Genomic DNA, 26,176 nt, shown 5'->3' with positions numbered 1-26,176 from the left:
GAAATTAAACACTATACAGGTACTGACAGCCATAGTAAGAAATGAGTGCAATACAACAAAATGTGGAGAGCTATCTACAGATTTTAAAGCAGTTCCCATTCTTTCAGCAAAATCGGTGACATAAAACCAAGTGCACCAAATTAGCAAAGTCATGTTTTCACAGAGAAAAATACCAATGCTGGTTAACAGGTTTCTAAAAAGATTCACCACCATACTTATACATTTTTATTTAAACCTTTAAGATTTTATCCATGCTTATAATGCCGAAGAATATCAGAAAATAAATCTTCAGATAAAAACTACATTTTAGTTTCTCTTTTCTAACGGTTAGGAAAAAAAGGACATTGAAACCGAGAATAACAAGTATAATTAATAAAGAAGCACAAGAACATGCCAAGAATTCAACCTATCAGAAGATATAATGTGGGTAATCACGAAGTATGCTTATCAATAGCCCACTTTTAGTCAAGTTTTCCATTCTGAAGACTCTTTTTGGCTTTCTCTTGTCTTATGAGAGAGATGACTTTGATGCACCCCTTTGAAATTTTGATCATCCACATGACATTCATTACATCCAAAACAACACAAGTAGAGATCCAGGAACACTGAATTAAAAATCCAAGCCTCAGGTAGGCTTCCGTTCCTAACACAGAGTAAATGTAGCCATAAAAAGGAGGTATGGAGGCAATCCGCACTATGAAGAACACCACAGTCATGAGTATTCCATTGATGACATTAGCCTTGGAAAACTTAGGATACTTCAGAGCCTCAAAGAACCACCTGGGAAAAAAATTAAAGAAACATCACATTTATTCTGCATCTCTGAGGATTAACAATTTCTAGTTTTTCATTTTTAAAACTCAGAACACCCCCCTAAGATTTATGTGGCAAGACAAAAGGCCTAGAATGGTCAACATAATACTGAAAAAGAATAAAGCTGATAGATTAACTTTCAAGACCTACTATAAAGCTACAATAATCAAGACAGCATGGCATTGGTAAAAGAACAGACAGGCCAATGGAACAGAATAGAGAGCCCATAGACAGACCCACACAAATATACTCAACTGACTTTTGATAATGGTGTAAAGGTAATTCAGTGGAGAAAAAACACTCTTTTTAACAAACAGTGCTGGAACAATCAGACATCCATATGCAGCAAAATAAACCTAGGCAGAGACCTCACATCTTACACAAAAATTACCTTGAAATGGACCACAGACTTAAAAGTAAAATGCAAAACTGTAAAACTTCTAGAAAAAAAACAGGAAAAAATCTGCATGATCTTGGGTTTGATGATAGTATTTTAGATATAATACCAAAAGCACAATCCATAGAAGAAAATATAAGTTGGACTTCGCTAAAATTAAAAACTTGCTCTGTGAGAGGCACTGTCAAAAGAAAATGAAAAGACATCCAAACCCTGGGAGAGATTGTTTACTGAATACATATATGATAAAGTACTTATATCCAAAATATATAAAGAACTCTTAAAGCTCAGCAATAAAGAAACAACCTAATTAAAACATGGGGAAAAGATCTTAAACACCTCATCAGAGAAGATAAACAAAAGGAAAAAAAGCATATAAAAAGATATTAAAAATCATTTGTCATTAGAAAAATGTAAATTAAAACAATGACATGCTTCTACATATCTATTAGAATGACTACAATCTACAAATCTGACAATACCAATTGCTGGCAAAGATGTGGAACAATAGGAACACTCATTCATTGTTGGTGGGGATGCAAAATGGTGAAGCCACTTCAAAAGACAGCATTGCAGTTATAATGCTAAACATATTCATAGCACACAATCCAACAATCACACTTCTAGGTATTTTTTCAATTGATTTAAAAATATATGTCCACACAAAAACCTGCATGCAAGTGTTTACACCAGCCGTATTCATAATTGCCCCAAACTAGAAGCAACCAAAATGTTATAGGTTGCTTCATAATGTTATTCACAATGTAGTACGTGAATGGATAAACAAATTGTGGTATGTACATACAATTAAATGCTATTCAGCGATAAAAAAGAACAAACTATCAATTCATGTAACACCATGGGTGAATCTTAAATGCATACTGATAAATCAAAGAAGCCAATCTGAAAAATGCTACCTACTGTAGGCTTCCATTTATATGACATTCTGGAAAAAGCAAAACTATAAAGACAAAAAAACAGATCAGCGGCTGCCAGAGGTTCAGGGAGAGCAGGAGAGGGTAGAATAGGTGAAACACAGGCAATATTTTAGGGTAGTGAAACAATTTTGTATGATACTGTAGTGGGGGATATATGACATTATGCATTTGTCAAAACCCACGGAACAGATGAAGAGTGTATGCAAATTTAAAAAAAATCAATAGGAGGTTGGGGCATGCCAGGCAGAATGTAGCCTGTGATAAAAGAATCTAACTGCATTCCAAATACATGACATAACCTCACTGGAGGGAGTGGGGTAAAAATAGGTGACCTAAGTAACTTTGAAAATGAATTAAGACTGTAAGACTAAAGACAAAAGAAACTGTACATAGGCACTTTGCTCTAGCTGGTAAAATTGTTATCTCATGGGGGAAGAGGTTAACAATTCCGAAACCATTATACATGTATACTGGTATTTAACAAATAAGTAAATTTGTCTGATGGTGAAGTGGGAACCAGATTTCTCATGTGGGACTGGAAGGTTACAGATAATTGAGTGCAAAAGATTAGATTGATCCACATGATACTGGATTAGAGCTGGAAACTTCAGTATAAACTCATGCTTAGTTTAATACATATATACAGATGGACAGATATAGAAATAATTATAGATATGTGTGTATACACAGGTTAGTATATTTCCAAGTTGTCAGCTGGGAGGGCATAGAAACAATGATGCCCCAGTAGCAATGAGCACACCCAGGGCCCATATTTTGGTTTCTAATACCATTGTCCAATAAAAGAAAACAAGACTCCTTGAGAAATGGCTGATTCTAGAACTGGGACAGAGAATACACAATATAAATCTAGAGTATTTTTTTAGTATCAGAAAATAAAGAAGTGCTCCAAAAAAGATGATGAAGTTATGTCAAAGGGACACAGAAGACAACTGAAAGAGCTCACAATGGCAAAAGTTGTAACAATTTGAACAAAATAAGTAATATAGTATTGGATTCAAACTCAAAGTATAAAATAAATATCCGTGAAGCCATGGTAATATAAATGAATGAATGAGTGAATGAATAGGGGAGAAAAGGTAAATATCCTGTACAGAATAATTGCAAATAAGTTATGTAGATATTGCACCCTTAAAGAGGTGAAGCATAACTCCCCACTCTTCAAGGGGGGACTTCGTTACAGAGTTCAGTATAGAAGGCAGGTGGGGTGGAAACACTTAACTTTAAAATTGAGAACTCTTACAAACCCTGCCTCAGCCAGGTGAACAAGGTAAACAACAGTGACAATCCATGTTTATGCAGGTAGTCCTGATATAATGTGATGAGAGTGGCACTTTACTTCTGTGGTCTTCCTCCAAAAACCCCATAACCTCAGTCTAATCATGAGAAAAACATCAGACAAACCCAAATTGAGAAATATTCTACGAAACAGCTGACCAGGACTCCTCAAAACTGACAAGGTCATCAAAAACAACGGAAGTCTGAGAAACTATCACAACCAGGAGTCTGAGACGTGACAACTAAATCCAATGTAGTATCCCGGATGGGATCCTGGGGCAGAAAAAGGACATTAGGTAAAAACTGAGGAAATCTGAAAATACTATGGCCTTTAGTTAATAATAATGTATCAATATTTGTTCATTAATTATGACAAATGTACCATACAAATGTAAATATTAACAATAGGAGAATCTGAGTGTGGGGTATATGGGAACCCTTTGAATCATCCTTGAAACTTTTCTAGAAGTCTAAAATTATTCTTAAGTAAAAAGCTTATTTTAAAAAAATTTAGTATTTGCTGTATTCTACTTTTTCCTCCTCAAAAAAAACTATCTTGCCTAATGTTACCTCATTATATTTTAGAGGTTAAGTTGTAAATGTAGTAAAATGTATCCATGTATCTTAATATTCAATTTGACAGAATTAGTCATGACTAAGCTAGAAACTGCTCAACTTCAGAAATTAAAAATTAACTGTTAAAAAAACCTTAAAATATTTTTCAGAGATATTAAAATATCAAACAGAAATAATTTGTAGGATAAGACGGGTATTACAATTTATAAGTATGTGTAGGGTGAAAAGAGAAGGGCTAAATTATTCAACGCAGTTAAAAACAAACTATTTAGAGAGTAATGCTCAAATTAATAAAATAATATCACAAATAGGAAAAATGTCACTAAAGAAGTAAAGTCAACATCTTTTGCTCTATCCAGATCTCCTATCCTCCAGACTTCTCTACTCCAAAGATTTCCCCTCTGACCCTCAGCCATTCCTTTCTTTGACTACATGGTAGCCTTGGGTTTAATCAGAAATGCTATACCTCAAATAACCCATCCCCTTCTAAGCACAACTCGTAGTACCCCATATTTCTCTTTATCCAATTCCACCTAAATCTCTTTTTTGACCTCCACTCCCAAATCCCTCACTACCAGCCTTTGATTCACTTCCTTTCCTACCTACCTGAACTCAGTTACCTTCAGAACACACATCGGCACCCTCAGTTCTCTTGCCCCTTCATCCATCACACTCACGCTGCCTATCCCCAGCTTCTCATCAGGCCAGCTTTCCTTAGGCAGAGTATAGAGGGAAGGTGGGTACTGTATTCTGCAGTCAGAAGGCCCAGGTTCAAACCTGCTTCTGCCACTTAGCAGCTGTGTGGTCTTACCTCTCTGTTATTGACCTCTATGTCTCAGTTTGATCCCTACAAAATGGGGATAATGATAGCATCTCCCTTATACCATGAAGCTGTTTTGACACATAAGAACTCCCCTGTACTAGGAGCTCAATTAATAGCTATTATTACTCGCTAATATTGATATTAACATAAATAGCACAAATGTAACTTAAAGAGCTCTGAATTTCAACTGAATTCTCAAATTTGCTTGGCATTCCTTTTACTTAACTCCACATTCTCCATAGAATTGCTCCCCAACCTCTGTCTCACAAATCAAGTCACTTCCCTTCCTTATTCACTTCTACTTCTCAATTCCATCAGAGGAACTGGCCTCTTCTACTACTAAGGTATTTGAGTCCATCAAATGAATTCCTCAAACTCTGACCCCAAGGCTTCAAATCTTCTTTTCAAGCACCTTTTTCTCTATATTCAGATGAAGAGGTTTCTCTCCAAGGCCAATTGCTTCTGTACCCATGCTCTGTGACTTTAGGCCATCAATTATCCCCTTTCCCTTGCTCCATCCAGTTCCCCACGTATAGGTTGATTCTTTCTTCTCTCTTACCAACATGCCCGATTCTTTCTAATCCAAAAAATCTCTCCTTCTGTTTTTCTTCCCTATTAAACTCTTAAAAAGAGAAGTCAACAGTGTATTCACAGACATTCTGGCTATACTTCACAACCCAGTACAATATGATTGCATTCCCCTACAAAAGAAATTGATCACCAGTGGCATCCCCATAACCAAGACAGTGGATTCATCTCAGCCTTCATCCCAGGTGACCTTTCTATAGCATACGACACTGCCAACCATCATACTTGCTTTCTCCTCTCCTGATACTGTTTTCTCTTGATTCCCTACCTATACTTTTTCAGTCTCCGTTTCCTCTGCCTGTCCCTTAAATATTTGTGCTTCCCAGGCACACTCCCTTCCATATGCTCTATCACGGCCATTTTATACATTCTCATGGGCTTAAAGGGGTTCAGAACAAGCTTCCCAAAATGTGCCACTTTGGCATGCAGAATATTTTGAGCTGAAAGCAACTAAGACCCAGCAGACTCAAGAAAAACTCCTACATCTCCCTGAATTACCTGAAACAATTTAGATAGGTGTCCTGGCCCACAAAGAGCTATTACCAAGAGATAACTTTTTATCTGAATGATCTATCTGTATGGCAGGACAAACATCTAATTTCCAAACATCTGCTCTTCTTATCATCCTGTGAAACACCCTCCTACGTGCAGCCCCTATCCCACTCCTTAGCTCAAGACGGCTTATGAGCCTCTACTGCCCGGCTTGTCCTTGGGTCTCATTGTCCTGTGGGACTCTCACATATATGTAATTAAATGTTTTTCTTCTGTTAATCTGCCTTATGTCAAACTGATTATTAGACCCACCAAAGAACCTTGATGAGTAGAGGAAAAATTCTTCCTCCTCAAAGGCTCAAACACCCTGACAGAAATCTCTGGTTTCAAGTCCTCTCTTAAGTTCTACTTGTAGTTCCATATTTCTCATTTATTGCTGAGCATCCTCACCTGACAAACCACCAATTCTCAAATATGCCTAAAACCCAACATGCATAAAAACAATACTCCACTCTTTGCCTAACATCCCTTTCCTCCATGACCACCACCACAGAAAACTCCCATTATGAATCAGTGGGATCACCATTGCCTTAGTCATCCAAGTCAGAAACCTGGAGTCACCCTAGATTGTTCCTAGTCTGGAAGCAAGCCCGATCCATTTTATCTCCTAAGATTCTTCCTAATCCTTCCCCGACTCATTCCATTCCACCTTCTGCCATTATAATTTTTGGTCCTCGGTGTCTCTTACCTAGATGACTGCAATAACCCAACTGGTCTCCCTTAACTCTACATTTCTAGCCTTTTCTCTTCGATGCCACAAGTCCTACATTACATTTAGCCTAGACTACTTCCTGTTCTCCGGCACTTTATGCATTTTCCAAATTTTTCGTTGTCTGGAAAGGTGATTATCTAAAAATCTAGACTTTAAGAACTTGTGCTTTGGCTTTACTGTACAATCACTGCATTTATCTTCGGCCAATTTTCCCATGTGACTGGTGCCTGATCTTTAAGCCAGTCTCTTTCAAAGGAAATAACTCACATATTAATTCAAGTTGAAATAATATTTATATAATTGTCCTTATCTTTCTCTCTCATGTCAGAAGAACCACTTATTTTATTGGAATCTACCTCTTCTTACCTAATGAGAACACCCCTTCATTCCAACAAATAAAGGCTAACAGTTTGGGAATATATGTGTTGATGCCGAGAGGGAGAGGAGCAGAAGAAAGCAAGAAGACATGCAGGTGGGATGGAAGGAGAGAGGGAAAACACTGTCTTTCACCACCATCCACAGTTATTACTTAGATGGGTAAAGAAGAAAAGACACCGAGGACCAAAAATTATAATGACAGCAGGTGGAGTGGAATGAGTCGGGGAAGGATTAGGAAGAATATCAGGAGATAAAATGGATCGGGCTTGCTTCCAGACTAGGAACAGTCTAGGGTGACTCCAGGTTTCTGACTTGGATGACTAAGTCAATGGTGATCCCACTGATTCATAATGGGAGTTTTCTGTGGTGGTGGTCATGGAGGAAAGGGAGGTTAGGCAAAGAGTAGGGTATTGGTTTTATGCATGCTGGGTTTTAGGCATACTTGATTGTATGTGTGTGTAATCCTCCCCAACCCCACAGAGAAAACTCTGTCTTTGGTCATTTAGCACTTCTTCCTCCTCCAGCTCTTCTAAAGGGACTTGGAGCTTTTGATTAAGTTCCCTGGGAGATAATTGTGCAGAGTGCGGTACTAAGCACATGCAGTGTAAAAACAAGGCATTAGCAGGTATAATTCACATTTGGAAAGAGGAGAGAGGGCTACTTTCAGGTAGAGAAAGAAAGAAAAAAAAGAGGATGGGAGCAAAGGATCCATCTCCCTATATGGTACCGGTTTGGTGACTTTTAGGAGTTGAGAGTCAGAAGTGTGAGCTTTTGGGAAAGCTACAGGGTCCAGGAGATACTGTGAGTTCAAGAGGAATGAAGAGACTTTTAAGAAGTGCTGCTGTAACAAACTGGACCTTTGTTGACATCCTTGGAAAAACCCCAATAAGGATTTACATGTTGTACTGTTGCTGGGACTCTACATGGAGACTGGGTCGTGAGCTGACCCCTGGGTTTTATCTTGGTTGCAAATGTAATTCTTTCATGCATGTGAACACTGTATTTAACAAATATTAACTCTGGAAATTTAGGAGTTCGAAAACTTAATTTTTGAAAAGTTGTCCTCCATCCCAATATTATTCTGGCTCCCCTTCTACTTCTAAACTTTTCCTTTATTGTATCTACTCTTCCTTCTCTTCCTTCTCGATTCTAGACATTCAACTTTACACCTTTTAAACACCATCTTTTCTCATGGCTTCAAATGTAACCTCTATCTGATCATCTCAAAATGCCTCTCTACCTCTTACTACATTTCCACTCAGATGCTCTGTTTGTCCTCTAACGCAGCATCTCCAAAGCAAACTCATCATCTTCCCGCCTATTCTTCCTAATCCTCATCTTTTTCATTCTTCTAAGTCCAATGTAGAAAATATCTTAAATTTGTCTTTTTTTCTCTAGCTCTAATTTCTTATTACCAATTTCACTTTTTCTACCCTCAAAAACCTTTATTCCATCATATCTACTCTATCATGACAGCCTAATTTGGGCTCCTATTTATTTCCTGGACTAATGAATTACACCAATCATTCACACAACTAAGAGCTGTATGCTAACCTTCTAACCCAAGCTTTTGCCTCTCATCTTACCATCTATCCCACAAATACCCAAAACTAGAATTACTCAGTGTTATTTTCAGAATGTCTTTCTCCACTAGAATACATTCTCACTGTCCACTGGTCAAGTTCAATCAGCTTTCCCTGGCATTCAACACCCTCTCTATCCACTGTCCTCCTAAGACATACTCTTTGATCCTACAAGTCTATGAAGTTTCTCTTTCACATGGCATGTTTATTCCACTTTTCAAAACCTTATGTTCACGCCTTTCTCCCTTCTCCCTTTCCCATCCACTTCTTAAAAAAATCCTAAAACATTGAAGAATGTGTCCCAATTTCTCTTTGAAGCCTTGCATGACAAACATCAATCAATAATAGGTCTCAAAACGTGATTCATGGGCCCCTGAGACTTTTGGGGGAGTCTACAAGGGAAAACTATTTTCATAATGATACTAAAATATTATCTGCCTTTCTCATTGTGCTGACTTCTATTCTGATGCTGTAAAGTACTGATGGATAAGACCATTGGCATCTTAGCACAAATCATAGCAGTGGTACAAAATGGTACTAGTCGCCTTTGTAATCTATGCCACATATTTGCAGTTAAAAACAAAAAAAGAGGGGTTGAGTGGAGAAGTTTCACTTAAGAATGTCCTGGATGAAGCAGTAAGAATGATTAATTATATTAACTCATGTCTTTTGAGTACATGTCTTTTTAATATTCTGTGATAAAATGGGAAGTACACACAAAGCACAGTTGTCTGGAAGAAAAACTCTTGGATAGCCTCTGAAGAGTTAAAAACTTTTCTGATGAGGTCAGTAATGGGTTGTTAAAAAAATATTATCTAATAAATGTATCAGCATTTATCATAAGACCTACATAACTCAGTGAACCAATATTTTCTAAATGACCAAGGCATAATGACACAAAATTATGTATGCATAAAAGATTCGAAGTACAAGACAGACCAATGGATTTGAATATAACAGTGTATCAAAAGTCCACTGATATGGTTTCAGATTCCACATTTAACTAATCTTTAAGAAACTACCTCTTGGTATATTTTGGTGTAGTATTAAAGCAGGATATCAACAATTATTTGAAAAGGCTACTAAAATACTCCTTTACCTACTACACTGTTAACCCTGAGAGTTAGATTTTTTTATATGCTTCAACCAAAATAACATTTCACAACAAACTGAAAACAGAAACAAACTTAAGAATCCAGCTGAATTCTATCATGCTAGACATTAAAAAGATTTGCAAAAAATGTACAACACTGTTCCCACGAAAAATTTTTCATTTTGGCAATGTAGTTTATTTTTCACAAAAATTACATTAACATGAAATATTATTGTTAATAGTAAATGACCTAATAAATATTTTTAAATGTTTCAGTTTTAATTTCCAATCTGGTAAATATCCATAGCTATCAGCCTATAGGAAGTAAGAGTTCATTGAGGTCCTCAATAATTTATGAGATCAACAAGTCTGAGAATGGCTGTTTTAAACCATTAATAACAGCACTTTTCTTCTTGCCCTTTTTCACACAATGTCTTATTTTACTAGCTCTTTATTTTGTATTATTAAGTCCTATTTTCTCAAACATAGACATGACACCAGACACTCTAGTGAAGCTCCCTGAGGCAGGGACTGGAACATTTAGGTACTGGGAAGGTATTCAATAAATACTGCAGGAACATATTAAGGAGCATAGGTACAAGTTTTTATAAGGTATTTAACCTTAACAGCAATTCAAAAATATGTCCTCATAACAGTTAAGGGCATTTAGGCAAAAAAGAAGTTACCACCATTAAATTACTTTTTACAAAAAGAAACCTGAGGCATGGGTATAACTCAGCAGCTGATAATTAACTGAAGCCCAGGTGTCTAACCTTTGTACCCCACCACATGCATCCCATGTGTCTTCTTAAATTATACAAAGCTCTAAAATAGAGAGAACATAAAAATATCACAAACTAAAGAAAACAATTAAACTATGGAAAACTCTAACAGTACTTAAGTAGCTGTGCTAAATTTTGTCATAATCTCCTTGCTGTTCCATTATACCATTTCTTGCTCATATTCCAACTCCGCTTCTCAATTTCTTAATTTACAAAAGACTTGAAGCTTTTAAATAAAGGTATAGCATAGCTTTTTACTACAAAATTAAAGAATAAGTTAAACTCTCTAATATTATGATTTTTCAAAAAGAGCTTCAAACAGAAACAAATTAAAGTTCCTTTAAGTGTCAAGGTTAATTTTCTCCTGCTTCAAAATCTCAAATCTGAATCATCTTCAAGAGACAGACATTGCTAAAGCTTAACTGATCACCGCTTGGGACTCATTCATTCAAAAGCAATTAAATGGCTACTATGTGCCAGACAATGTGTGGATGCTGAACCATGCAAAGTTCAACAAAGTTTGGCTCTTGACCTAATGAAACACAGAGATAAATAAGAAACAGGAAAAAGAGAAAGAGAACTTTACAATAATTTAATTTATTAATCATAATGGTATAACTGTGTGTCACTATTATGGAAGCATGGGTGAGAGACACCCAGCCCAGCCTGGAAGAGGTGGGGTTTCGTGATGTAAATGACCCTTGGGCTGAGTCATGAAGGATGAGCAAGGAGCCAGGAGGCCTTTCTAGCACAGGGACAAGTTGGGGTGAGAGGAGATTTCTGAGGAGGAATATGGCAGAAAGAGAGAAGATAGCTCTACTTGGAGAGCTTTCTGCATCACATTACAGAGCCCATATTTTATACTGGAAGCAGCAGGTACCACTGAGAGGATCTAACCAGGAGGCTACGTGTTCATTTTTGAGTTTCAGGGAGATCGCCGTGGAAGATAATAATACAGGAGAGGATGAAAGGGGAATAGGACTGGAGGCAGGCAGACTGCCTAGAGCAGGGATCAGCAAACTTCTTCCATAAAGAGCCAGAGACTAACACAAAGTAAGGGGTTTTGGAAGCTCTACCGTCTCTGTGGCAACTAATCCACTCTGTTATTGTGTGAAAGCAGTTGTGGTAAACAAATATGCATGGCTGTGCCCCAATAAAGCTTTATTTGTAGAAACAGGCAGCAGGTTTGGCCTTCAAGCCTTGGTTTGCCGACCCTAGTCTAGAATAGTTCTTTTCTGTCCAAAAGAACTTTCTCCAATAATGAAATGGTCTATAGATGTTCTACCCAATTCAGTAGACACATGGGGCTAGGAAGCACTGGAAATATTACCAGTTAGACTGAGGAATTAAATTTTTAACTTTATTTAATTTTAATTAAATTAAATGTAAATAGTCACATGTGGCTTGTGGCTACTCTACTGGACAGTACAGAGTTAGAGGCTGGTGCAGGAGCCAGGCAAGAGATGATGAACTAGGGCACTGACAGCAGAGATGGAGAGGAAGTGGCCAAGGTAAGAAATGTTTAGGAGGTGATACGTAGGACCTGGGATGGACCAAACACAGGTGAGGCAGAAACAAAGATGATTCCCACATGTTGAGCAGAGTTAACCAAGAGAATGGCCAGGCCACATGCTGAACAGGAGCATATAAGAGAATACAGAGGGAAATATGTTGCATTCTATTTTAGACATGTTGATTCTGATGTGCCACCTGGGAGGAGAAAACACTTGACTATAATACAAAGAAGTAGGTAATATTAAATATGCCCTTTTTATAGAGAAAGCAACTGTAGTACAGGAATGTTACATAACTTAGCCAAGGTCAGAGCGAGTAAGCGGCAAGGTTAAATTGCAGCCTGAGCTTATATGATTCTAAAATTCATGCATAGTCCATTACACCACATTGAGCAAATGGGTAATAGCTGAAACCCTGAAAGCACAACCCACTCAGGGAGAAGCACAGAGAATATCGGTGGGCCCAGAAGAGAGCCCTGGGGAACAGCGGCATCTAAGGAGCTGTCTCCAACAAAGAAGACTGGGAGACGATGGTCAGAGAACTACAAGAACCAGGTGAGTGCAGGGTCACGAAAGCAAGGGGAGTTATGGCATTACAAGAAGGAGGTGGCAGTCCTCAGAGAGATACAATAAGATAGGCACCGAAGAGAGTTCACTGGATTTTGCATCTGGAAGTCAATGGTACCTCTAATGAAATCGTTCCAGCAAAATGACAGAGGAGGAAACCTAATTTTGATGGGTTAAAGAACAAAAAAGCTACTACAAAGTGGATAAAGCAAACATAAACTATGCACTTCTAGTGCTGAGTAAATTTTAGCATATTGAATATACACTACATTTAACACTTACTGCACATGTACTGAATGACAAGCACTATGACAGGTGCTTTACGCACATACGTAAACATATAACAAAACATATAACCACATAGAATCTTCACAATAAACTGTAGGCCTATAGGTATCATTATCCCTGTTTTACAGGTAAGAAAACTGAGGCTCAGGAAGATTAAATAATCTTCCACTCACACACAATGGTAAGTGGGGGAGCTTGAATTTAAATCCAGGTCTTCTGCCTTCAGAGAACATGCTCTCTGCTCTCTATACTTTCACATCATCGGAGTCTTTAAAAATTGCAAAAGAACTCTTTTTTTAAAAATTTTAAACGGCCAAGCCTAAGGAACTTAGTATCTTCTTGAAGAAATAAAATTATAACATATGAAACACTGGCAAACAATATAAAACAGTACATAAGTACCTGGGAAAGCAGCAGATCTGTAATCTAATCTCTCCTGTTTGGAGGTGGAAGGACCATCCCTTCCACCTTTGGCAAGAAAAAAGGGTGATGAGGGTAATTGCTTGGTAAGCGTACTAATGGTATTTGTAGTAGAAGAGTCTTCATCCATGGAATGCTTTCAGGATATACCTAGTCTAGTATTGCTTATGATAAATGAACCTAGAATGTATGGATTTATGGGGTCTGACCCCTGCCCCAGGAAAGTTATATATGCTATGTAACTATCTGAGTATTAAATGGAGATGGCTTCATAACCAAGAGAGCTCCTTCCATGTCAGCAATATGAACTATACATATCACTTAGAGACCTCATAGGTAACCTCATTCCAGAGAATGCCCAGTGCAAAAAACACCTAGGGAGCCATGCTGATGGTCCTGAACATCTCCTTGCTTTGCCAGTATCTCATGATTACTTGTATTACTTGTATTCTTGATTACTTGTATTCTTGAGATTATTAGTAAGGATTGATACAGGGTAAGCTCCCTAACTCACGAGTCTGATTTGACTCCCAATTCTCTGGGTTATCTCTAACCAGAGAATCTAAAACTTTTTATAATCTCAAGTTACAAAAGGCTACATGTAATTGTGGGAGCCTACCCTGGGTTTGGGATTTTGACCTAAGACTTGAAAGATAGGTAAATTTTTCGAAGATGGAGGGAAAATAGAGGATGGGAATAAAGGAAGAAAAGTGAGAAAAATCCACAGGTGCGTGAGACAGTAAGGGTGCAAAACTAACTCTAATGAGTGGTAAGAAATAAGGCTGGAGACATGGTGCACATCACAGAGAGCTTCAAAAGTTCAGAGAAGAATCTAAAGAGGATGCAGTGTTTAGTAAGAAAGTAAGGTACTGAAAGTGGAACACAAGGAAGATGACTTTGGTAGCACTGTGAGGAAAGGACTGAAGAGTGGGTGAATGTGGAATTCGAATTAGGAAGTCAGTTGGAAAGCTATCGCAGTGATCAACCATGGAGATCCCGAAGGCCCTAAACTGGGACCATGGATGTGGAAGGAAAGGAGCAGCTAAACATTTCACAGAAAAAATGTCAGCAGACCCTGTCAAATGACAAGACAAGGGTAATAAAGGATAATAATAAATCCATTGTCAAAAATGAGCAACTACCTCCCTCCAGGAGGTGGAGCTTAATTTCTCTCTCCCCACCCGCTTTGAGAGTGGGCTATACTTCATGCCTTGCTTTCAAAGAGAGTAAAGAAAAGGAAAAATTTCACAGTGGAGAAACCGGGCCAACACCACCTAACCACATGATGAAAGTTCACATTCCCAGTGATGTCACATGGATATCATGTAGCCCCTGAGATGTGATGAGAAGGGCACTTCACCTCTATAGGATTCCTTCCGAAAACCTATAACCTCCGTCCAGTTATGAGAAAAACAGGCAAATCCAGACTGGAGGACATTCTACAGAATACCTGGACAGTATCCCTTAACACTGTCAGGGTCGTGAAAAACAAGGAAAGACTAAGAATCTGTTACAGACGAGGGGAGACTGGGGAGGCGTGACAACTAAATGCAATATGGCAGCCTAGACTGAACCGAAGAACAAAAAGAAGATACTAATGGAAAAACTCCTGAAATCCAACAAAGTCTGAAGTTCACTTAATAGTAAAGTATCGATGCTGGTTTCTTAGTTTTGACAAATGTTCCATGATAATGTAAGATATTAATAGGGGAAACTAGGTGAAGGGTATATGGGAGTTTCTGTGCTATCTTTGTAACTTTCCTGTAAATCTAAAATGAAAAGATTATTTTAAAAGAGGGACTAAGATAATGTTGGTGTCAGAATTTGGGAACAGGAGGAAGTTGGTGTCAGGAATATTAACTGGACCCAAGATAAATCCAGTAAAACAAAGTATCATCATACCACAAAGAGAGCTGGGTTCAAGAGCCAGGACTGCCACCTTCTAGCTTGGGAATCTTGGATAAGATTCCCTAACCTTTCCAAGGCTCAGTTTCCTTATTTGTACAATGGTGACAATTCATATCACATACTCTTTTTTTTGCGGTACGCGGGCCTCTCACTGTTGTGGCCTCTCCCGTTGCGGAGCACAGGCTCCGGACGCGCAGGCTCAGCGGCCATGGCTCATGAGCCCAGCCGCCCCGCGGCACGTGGGATCTTCCTGGACCGGGGCACGAACCCGTGTCTCCTGCATCGGCAGGCGGACTCTCAACCACTGTGCCACCAGGGAAGCCCATACTCTCATTTTTATATTTAGGATCTTGGGGGAAAATTTCCCCAAACCAAACAGCCCAAGTTTAAAATAATTAATGATATCAGTTACCTACCGCTGATTCACAAAAGGGCTGGAAAGTTCTGCAAGCAGGCGAAAATTCCCAATGTATCCCAGCACTCCATCCCTCTGGGTGATAAAACATAAAACATAATGTCAGGGAAAACATTCTTATCAAAATTTCCAAACATCGAAGAAACATTCAATAGCTTCTCAGCATAAAATAATGATCAATATAAACACAAACCAAGTCTGCTAAACAGATTTTCTTCTCCGTGAAAACTTAGAAATGTCATTAGAATTCTACAGCATTTTTTAAAGACAACATATTGTATACTTATGTTCACTTATGTATACCATATTCACTTAGAAAAACAGATTTCAAGCAGTTGTCTCACGCTAAACTAATGAATTCTGCACTTGGCCATTAGTAACAGCATTCTCAAATTACCGTAGAAATAATGATTAAAGTAGTGTGAATTTAGGAAGTTGAGAAATTTTATAGCAATTAAATATCAAATAGGAAGTAGTTTAATATCCATTAGGAGCACCTTAAAAATCTCAAGACCGAAAAAAAAAAAAAAAAAATCTCAAGACTGTATTTCACTTCCTAAGTAACAATATATAAGCCTGTGAGCAGATACACATTTGTCAAACATAACAACACATGTTAAACCATATCTGTCATATTTGACCTGAAAAATATACTTGTCAATCAGAAGATACTATAGCTAAAACACACACTTTGGGGACCTTTCTGAATTTAGAAACATAATGCCTAGTACTTTCCACTAATTTAATAATCGGAAAAGTATAGTAAATAAGCATTAGAAAGAAAACCGAAAGTATATACATTCCAAAAATTTTACTTAATTTAAATGTTACTAGGTAAATGGAGTCATTCTAGCACTTCCAATTAAATCAATTGTGATTACACACCAAAAGAACCTGCCCTCAAAACATCAGATATACCAGAACTTCAGAAATACTTTTCCTACTGTTTATACCACACTGTCTTCCAAATGGGAAAAATATAAAGCAATAATGAAAAAGTAATAATGAATGGACCTTTTATTTGAAGATTCTCAGTTCTTCTCTATGTAAATTATTTTAGGGATTAAAAACTGAGAGCTGGACTGCAAGAGTTAGCTTTCCAAAATGAATCTAAAACTTTTTATAATCTCAAACTCACTGTCCTTAGTGAAACTGAAATGGGTGATGAGGAAGAAGAGGAGGACAGCAGAGAGACAAAGACAGTGGCCAAGATGAGCACGATGCACAGAGGTGGCGGGAGAGGAGGATGCTCAACATTTTAGAGGCAACCAGACGCAGCCACAGCAGTCCAAAGCCACATGACAATACACGGGAAATAACTGCGCGCGTGCGTTATCACTTTAACACAGAAATACGTGTAAATTTGAATTTACATATTATTCTGTACTATTTACTTTTCTGTTACAATAAATGCATTTATTTAAACAACAGGACCAGTTAATGGTGGCAATTAGTAATTAATAGTGGGACTAAACAAATAAAATTGTGGAAAAATATAATATTTTTATAATGTTTCTTTCTGGCCTTTTACTTTGTTAGATATTTAAACGTAGTAGGTTACATTATTTTTTTATTATTATGTCTTTAAGAAGCATAAATGTAAGACTTTTAAAAAGGAGAATGTAAATACAATAGGACTAAACAGTTATTACCTGTATTTAATAAAAAAATAATAATGATATCTTTTTATCCATGACACAGTAGGATATTTTTACTCCTTATTTCCTTTTCCAATAATACTTTTCTGAAATGCCTGCGGCCTTTAGGATAGCCTTATTTTTTTGCAGAAGTAAAACAACTACAGTTAAATGTAAAATTCACTTTGACTTGTAACTCTGCTCTTAGAGGCCCACATTACTGTTATCAGTCTAGTATGATGATCTCAAGCTAAGTATTTTCTCAACAAAGGTGTTTAAGCATAAAATACATAAAATTTTACTTACTAGCAATAGCAGGCTTTTAGAATTATAAGAATTAAGTTTCTAGCTCTCTAAGAGTATCTATCCACTTTGTGTCTACAGGCTTGTTCTGGTAGATCAGCTGTTTGTAAGGTCATTTGTATGTATAAATTCATCGTATATGCCATCTATTTCTAAAATATCTATCATTTTAAGACACTCTAGAGTACCCTAGATGGATTCCAATAAGTTACAATTTTAGTTTAAAAAAAAGTACTCTTTAAGTAGCTACCCTTTTCTGGTAACATTTTTGTGTTTTGTTTTGTTTTTTTAATTTATTTATTTTATTTATTTAATTTTTTTGGCTGCATCGGGTCTTCATTGCTGCGCGCAGGCTTTCTCTAGTTGCGGCGAGTGGGGGCTACGCTTCGTTGTGGCACGTGGGCATATCTCGTTGCAGTGGCTTCTCTTGTTGCAGAGCATGGGCTCTAGGCACGCAGGCTTCAGTAGTTGTGGCACACGGGCTCAGTAGTTGTGGCTCGCAGGCTCTAGAGCACAGGCTCAGTAGTTGTGGCACATGGGCTCAGTTGCTCCACAGCATGTGGGATCTTCCTGGACCAGGGCTCCAACCCGTGTCTCCTGCATTGGCAGGTGGATTCTCAACCACTGCGCCACAGGGGAAGCCCCCATTTTTGAGTTGTGAAGCAGTTTTATTTCCAAAAAATGAGCCATTATTTCACTGTATGAGTTTTTGTCACAATCTGAACATAACATCAAGCAATGCAGGTTCTGAGAGTTCATCCTTTTCTAGCTCCTCGTGGCCTCTTCAATGATCATCAGTTTTGGAGAACCAGTCCATAAATATCTGTTTCACTGCAGATATTCTATTTGGACAATTCATTATAATTAAGCAATTAAGTTTGGGGAGTCAGGGATAGTTAATGAATGATCATGGGCCTGGGGTGTGCAGGCCAGGATTTGAACCCTAGCTCTCCTAAGTGACCTTGGGCAAAGCTGACCAAAACCTCAGTTTCTCCATTTGTAAAACAGGCAGAATACCGTCTTTATGACAGAATTGATGTGAGAATAAGACAAAATGCAGGGGCTTCCCTGGTGGCACAGTGGTTAAGAATCCGCCTGCCAATGCAGGAGACACGAGTTCGAGCCCTGGTCCAGGAAGATCCCACATGCCGTAGAGCAACTAAGCCCGTGCACCACAACTACTGAGCCTGTGCTCTAGAGCCCGTGAGCCACAACTACTGAAGCCTGCGTGCCTAGAGGCTGTGCTCGGCAACAAAAGAAGCCACCACAATGTGAAGCCCGTGCGCAGCAACGAAGATCCAATGCAGCCAAAAGTAAATAAATAAATAGATTTTTTTTTAATTTAAAAAGACAAAATGCACACTAATGGCAAACAGGAAAAATACTAAAACAGAAAAGGCACTCTAAAAAAAATTAAGTTAAAAGTGAAATTGAACCAGGTAATTTTTCTTACTATAGCTATAAAGAAGATTAAATAAGTTTGAACAAGTCCTAAAAGGACCTATTCCTTCTTTCCTAGACAGAAGCCTCCACCTCTAGTCACTGATCCCTGAGCCTTGGATGACTACACAGGACTAAGGGCCACACCTGAAATGATGATGATGAATGGATGATAAGAAAGACAGATCACCATCACCATTAGTAAGGACTAAATGTAGGTTCACTACTGCTACTTTACTATAAAAGATGAATCATATTAATAATCACTCCTCCAAAAGTAGTTAATGTTACTTTCTAATTGCTGCAGGAAAAAATCCAGGTTGAAAAGGAAAATAAATACTTCTAAGAGAAGACTCACCTGTTTTATTTACCCAATAGGTTATATCAACCTTTTACCTCACTTTGCACAACTATACTGCACCCAACCCAAACTTAATTCTTCACCACAAGTTTATGCTCATGACTATCACAGCATGGTAGAGTTAAAATGGCCTCTGAAGATTGCCTATTTCAATTACCCACAGATGTTTTAAATTCCTTCTACAAAAGCTCTTCCAGGTTGCCCCCCAGCGTGGACAACTCCATGGTGAGTAGAGTAGCATCTCCTAAAGCAGCTTTCCAAAAGTTCCAGAACTACACTGTACCCTCTTTTTATTTTTTTTGCGGTATGCGGGCCTCTCACTGTTGTGGCCTCTCTCGTTGCGGAGCACAGGCTCCAGGTGCGCAGGCTCAGTGGCCATGGCTCACGAGCCCAGCCGCTCCGTGGCATGTGGGATCCTCCCGGACCAGGGCACGAACCCGCATCCCCTGCATCGGCAGGCGGACTCTCAACCACTGCGCCACCAGGGAAGCCCTACTGTACCGTCTTTGACGTCCACCTGCCAGTCCTACTCCTGATCCTGGCTATCCAAAATCTCTTTTTCATATGACAACCCTTCAAATATTTCATGACTGTCCAAGTACATGTCTATCTTCTTTCCAGATACCGTTTCCAATTTGCTCAGAAAATTCTGGCCCACCCTCTTCAAAGTTTCTGAGCCCTATGAACTGCCAGTATTCATAAAACAAAAACAAACAGATCCAACAACAAAACCCAACGAATCTCTTGATGAAAAGAACCATTTACACATAATAATCTCTACACGTTAACCAGTTAAATCACATACGCACATACATCTTTTTGAGGGGACAGGGTAACCTTCCTAAAGAGAATTTTAGTAGAACATGTCACTACCCTTAAAAATGTACATACCACTTGCCCAGAAATCCCACAAAATTAGTCTTTGAAAATAATTATGTATAGGCACAAATATGAAAACATAAGAATGTTTCCTCAAGTTATACACAATAGTGAAACTGAGAACAAACACACAACAATAGGGAATTGATTAAATATGATTATATATCCATATGCCATCAACAGAGATAATGATAGAACCAAATGGCCTGAAAATAAAAACATTTTCAGAACTTGCTGAAGACTTAGAGGGTAAACCTCCTTTACCCTCTTTCTTAGACAATTATTTGAGGATATGCTGCAGCACGAGTCAGTAAACCAAGACATGTGGGATGCAGGAAACAGTGACCCCAAACCAGGGGAGTAATGGCAGGAAGCCTGGGACATCAAGTAGCAGACCTAGACAGCAGGAGAATGGAGAGCTCCAGGGGCAGGTATCTGGGGGAAAGACGACTGCAGAGATGGGATGCTATCCTCCAAGATATGGAACAACTCAAATATAAGACAAAGGCGTATGTTACAAGAAAAAAAGGAAGGCAATTAGAAACTCGAAGCAAAAATTAGACAGGAAATGTAATCCTGGTTGTGCAGTGAACTATTTTAATACAGTCATAATAAACACTTTATTTTCTCTGTGTAGGATCAACTGTATATAAAGGAAAACAATGATTATAGAATAAAAGGCAAATATTTTAAAATCTTGGTGATACAAGTACAAATGACAGAAACTGGGAAGCACAGTGGGAGTGACAGAAGTGGACGGAAGGACAGAAGCACAGACATCTTCACCTTAAAGGATCCAGAGGTGCCACAAACCAGAAATAAAAGTGTTTAAAGTTTCCAAAGGAACGGAGAGAGAAAATCAAATTACTTTAACTACATGGGAAAAAAGGCAAGGAAAACAGAGGTGTGAGTGTTAAATTCTTACCCATCATGGCAAGAAGATAATTAACATGTCTAACATTGACAAATCAAGAGGTGGCTGACAGTCACCTAAGTGACCACCATCGATTCCTTCCCTTCCTCATATCAAGAGGTGGAGTCTTACTTTCCTCCCCTTGAAGCTGGGCTGCCTCAGTGACTCACTCGACCAGCAGAATGCAGTGGAAGTGAAGTTCTGGGTCTTCTGAAGCTAGGTCATAAGAAGCCATGCAACTTCCTCCTGGGTCCATTGGAACACTCACTCTTGAGATGCTCTCTCTCTGAACACCATAGCCAGGCTATGAGAAACTCAAGCCACATGGAGGGGCCACATACAGGAGCTCTAGGCAACGAGCCTGCTGATGTTCGAGCAGGAAGCCAGCATCAACTACCAGCTACTTAAATGAGCCCCTTTCAACCCAGTTGACCCTTTAGATGATCCAGTCCCAACAGCTACCTAACAGCACCCACATGAGACCTCGTGCAAGGACCACCAAGCCTTCTTCCTTCTTCTTTTCTTTTTCTTTTTTTCAATATAATTAAGATCTCACGAGTCAATGGGTTTCACTGGCCAAAGTCAGTATTCTAACTGATGATCAAAATGTCACATTTTTAGCCAAAGTGAGAGCCATCACGTTGGTTCCTGTGTCTTTTCGACAAGACCCTTTTAGTCTTTGATAGGTTCCTTGCTTTCTGACACAAGATTACCAGAGTTATTTTGTTGTATGCAATACTTCAATATGTAAAACAAATTAAAAATTTTTGGTTTTGATCCCATTTTTGTAATATATATTCATACCCAGAATGCTAGTTTTTTACTTATGCATATATACAAGTAGGATACACTCCTAAATGTAAATAGTAATTAAGTAAATATAAATAGTTATCTCTAGGTTGTGGGATTGGGACATTGTTTTTTCTTTTTTGCTGGTCAATATATTCTAATCTTCAAATAACAATGAATGACCTAATTAATTTTTTCAAATACCCTCTGCTTGTACATTACTTATCATAGCTTTTTAACTTACAGTGTTGCTGTAAGGGGCCTTAACCACTGTTTTCCAAATGTATTCTTTTGTGGTTTTCTTTCTACCCTTCTGAAATTCTCCTCTGCTTCTTTTACAGGACCAACCTTCTTTCTGGTCCCTGACCCTGACCGCCCTCCCCCAACAAGACACACCTTATTTCTAATGGCACATGGGCCCTTCTCCCCTGGAATAACCATGTATCACCACAAACCTCACAACATCTACAAGCATATTCCTGCCCAAACTCTTTCTCCCATTTCCTTCAGGGTCGCACATTTCTCTAGTGCCCTGGGTCACCTTGCCTTCTTCTTTCCCTTCCTTCTCTGAAATCCAAAATTAGTCACCATGACCTATTGACTACAAAATGGCTTTTACTTTAGTTTCTTCCTCACTAATAAAACCACCAAAGTTATGTTCTTCATAATCTATCATCTACATTATTCCAATAACCTCCTCAAAGAGATCTTCTCCCATGCAGCTTTCTTTTTCCTATGTTATCACCACCAGATTTATTTTTCTAATATGCCAACTGCATCAAGTTATCTTTTGGCCAAAGGTCCTACAACAATTCTGTGAAAAGTAAAATGCAAGGCTGATGAGTTAGAATGTTCACTCCATCAGGCAGCCCCATCTGACTCATCCAAACGTACAACCACCGCTGAGCCCACATGAATCCTGTAGGCTGACAACCCAAGTCCTTCCTACCACCCATGAAGATCTGACCTCTTCTCCTCATGTTTTCAAACCTAGAAAACAAGCCTTCCCTACTTTTATCTGCTGATCTAAACATGCTTTTATCTTTTGTTTTGGAAGACTGACTAAGTCTCATCTACCTCAAAAGCTCTCTTGGAAAATTTTAAAGAAACACAAATATATATATATATATATGAAAATTCCTGAACAATTTATATAAACTGCAAGAATATACATAAGTATTGTCAGTAGTTATCTCTGGAGACTCAGACCTAGAAAACGTTATACTTACTAAGCCCTGTATGTCTACAAACTCAGAATTTTTTTATAAACATGCATATTCAGACAAAAAAATAATGGAAATTAATACATTCATTTTTCCATTTTCTAAATTGCTATAGCATTACAGAGTTGTCACTGGGTGATGTGTTACTTGAATTTTTAAAGATAGTTTCCCATAGTTAAATCTCGGAACCTGCGGGACTGAATTAGGTAGCTATCATATTCTTAATTCCTTACCTCTCCCCACCACCACCTCCTCAGTTCAAAACCACTGCGAGCCAGTGAACTATGCGTCAGTAGCCTGGCTTCCATAGTCTCTGATCCTGCACATCAATGACTCTCGACCTGTTTAATCCAGTTCACCCATGAGAGTCAGCATCACGTGTGGCACAGGCTTCCACAGGCACAGGTGGCCATTAGATAAGATTCAGGTTATGTATAATTCCTTGTTACCTTATCCCTACCCCACCAACAAAACCTACTAAAATACAAGTGAGATAGACACTAGTAAGAGGACAGGTTTAATTCAGCTCTAATAAATTATACATCTTGATACTTTACTGTTAGTAAATTACGGCAAAACTCACAACTGACTCTGGTCAATGTGGTGTTTCCACTTCTGCCATCTATCTTTAAGGAGCTTTGCCTATAGTAAAATTCATACTGGCCATGGCCTCTGCATGACTCTATGAGGGAAAACAAAATAAGATTTGTCTGATCCCTTCCAGAGCTTAAAAGAAAATTTTCCTTTCAGCCAGTGATTATGAAAATCTGGATTTTCTTATCACAGGACATTTAATTTTCTAACAGCCAAGAGTGGCTAGGGTCAGGAATTTAGAAGGTGAGGGAGAAAGATAAATAAAATTATTATGCACCTACTACTGCTAGCATGATACTAAATACTGTGCCACTATCAATGGCTTGGAGTGGGATGGGCACACTTTCCCACCACTAGGGCTATGTAATTGGTGTGAGGTAAGCTATGGGCACTGGGGTTTATATAAAAATGTGACTATGTTCTACTGTAGCAATTATGAGGTACTTTTTCTAGGCTATTTAGACTATTTACCATAACCTTAGGACATTTCCATGGGAAACGCTTTCAGAGCACCATGAATATAGAAATGAGATTTGGGAACAAAATCCACCCTATATTTAATTACTCTTTGCCTAACTTTAATCATTCAAGGTTTTTGATTATTTACTTATAAGACAGAGTTGAAGGTTTGAGCTAACACACAGGACCGGATCGGATTGCCCAATCTGGCTCATGTGAAACAGTGATCTTACCTAGAATTAAGCTTTACTAACTACTACAAGGATAGAGGCTATCAGATAATTCAGAGGAAGTAGAGAGAGGCTTGGGACGTGAAGGGCAGTTGGCAAGCCAGGTCCTTCCTGTGTTGAACAAGCAGCACTGGCCCAGAAGGTGTGAAGGCTCTACTAGGTGAGGTTCACCAAGTTCCTCACATGCAGTGAGAGTTTATCTTATAAAACATCTCCATTTTATACCTCCAAACAACTGTACAGACTACATGACATTCTCCAAAGAGCCAGGCCTCACAGAGCCTGGGTTCTCTTTACTATAGGGAATCCTTAGCCAGGAACAGGCTAAGAGCATTCCAGAGTTAAGACCTCTTTCTCCTAACAAATGTCGGTACATACCCTATTTACCCAAAGGTCCTGTCGACAAGGAGATTAGACCTGGGTCACTTGCCTTCTTTTCTTCCCCTCCCTTTCTCCCAAGGAAGTAAATGGATCTGCAGACCAGCTGCTTTCACCCCTTCCTCCCTGGGTTACTTAAGAACTTGGTGACAAAACGTAGCTTATTCTTACTTGCCCATTGCCTAGCTCTCCAGTATTAGAACTAAATCCAATCATTTCATCAAAACAGTTGAATCACAGAATCTCAGACTTATAGAACTTTAAAGATGATTTAGTATAAGCTCCGACCTAAAGCTTCTACTTATTATATCTATCTGATTGAGGATATCTTATGGTAAAAAGAACCACTTTAAAAGGCTGTTGTTATACTCTATTCACTGGGAATGTCTCTTTTGTAAAACAGCAGTCTCCCCTACCTCTCTTTACCATCCCCATTGGTCCTAATTCCAATGTCTGAATTAAATCAGAGTAAGTCTACTTCCTCTTTCACTTAACAGTCCTTTCACATTTCCAAGGACATTTCAAAGCCATGTAGTTGTCCTACAACTTATCTTTTCTAACCTGACCTCTCTGGGTCCTTCAGTTGTTTATCCCAGGGCAATAGCCACCTAATCTAATCTCCCCTCTACAGTTATCTGGCAGCTCGCCCCAGAACATATGCAATTTTAGAGACTCCAGATGCTGTGAGTATGGTCTAACTAGGAAACTGTAATTTATTTGAACTGGATACTGTACCTCCCCTAATAGAGTAAACATTTAAAAACAGCTTTCTTTTTTAGCAGATGTGACGTGTTATTGGTACAACTACAATTGTGGTCATCTGCCACTTCCCAGTCATTCCTCTCTTTTTATACATTGTCAAGTCCAAGTGCAAAACTTGACATTCATCACTATTCGGTTCCATCTATTTGTTTCAGCTTATTATTCCAGCCTGAAACTTTAAAAAATGTAATACATCATCCAACATATTATTAGCTCCTCTTCCTAACCTTGCTTCAGTTAACTGATAAGCTTGCATATTTTAAACTTTATTTTATTGTGGTAAAACATACATAACACACAATTTACCCTTTTAACCACTTTTAAGTGTACAGTTCAGTGGCATTAAGTACATTCATGTTGTTGTGCTGCTATCACCTATCCACCTCCAGAACTTCTTTATATTCCCAACTGAAACTCTTACCCATAAACAGTAACTTCCCAACACCGCCTTCATCCAGCCCCTATCTTATTTTCTGTCTCTAGGAATTTGACTACTTTAGTTACCTCATGTAAGAAGAATCATATAAGATTTCTTTTTTTTTTTTTTTTTTTTTTTTTTTTTTTT

The 26,176-nt window shown here is 38.4% G+C and overlaps 1 protein-coding gene across 21 annotated transcripts in view; it reads right to left on the bottom strand.

The window, feature by feature from the left end:
* Positions 1-210: 210 nt before the first annotated feature.
* Positions 211-26,176, bottom strand: part of TLCD4 (TLC domain containing 4) — a 100,758-nt gene continuing 74,792 nt past the window's right edge. For all 21 annotated transcript variants that reach the window (XM_027114413.1, XM_027114421.1, XM_027114415.1 and 18 more), the window contains 2 exons: positions 15,645-15,718; positions 211-780 (listed from right to left, as the gene is read on the bottom strand). In XM_027114413.1, the coding sequence (XP_026970214.1) occupies positions 462-780; positions 15,645-15,718 (393 nt within the window). In that variant the 3' untranslated portion in view covers positions 211-461. The remainder of the gene's footprint in view (positions 781-15,644; positions 15,719-26,176) is intronic.

The sequence above is a fragment of the Aethalodelphis obliquidens genome, unplaced genomic scaffold (genome assembly GCF_003676395.1).
Source record: "Aethalodelphis obliquidens isolate GAN/ISIS:26980383/991018 unplaced genomic scaffold, ASM367639v1 scaffold13, whole genome shotgun sequence".
NCBI classification, from domain to species: Eukaryota; Metazoa; Chordata; class Mammalia; order Artiodactyla; family Delphinidae; genus Aethalodelphis; species Aethalodelphis obliquidens.
The sequence above is the reverse complement of the archived record's forward strand: the minus strand, read 5'-3'. Positions and strand labels throughout refer to the sequence as shown.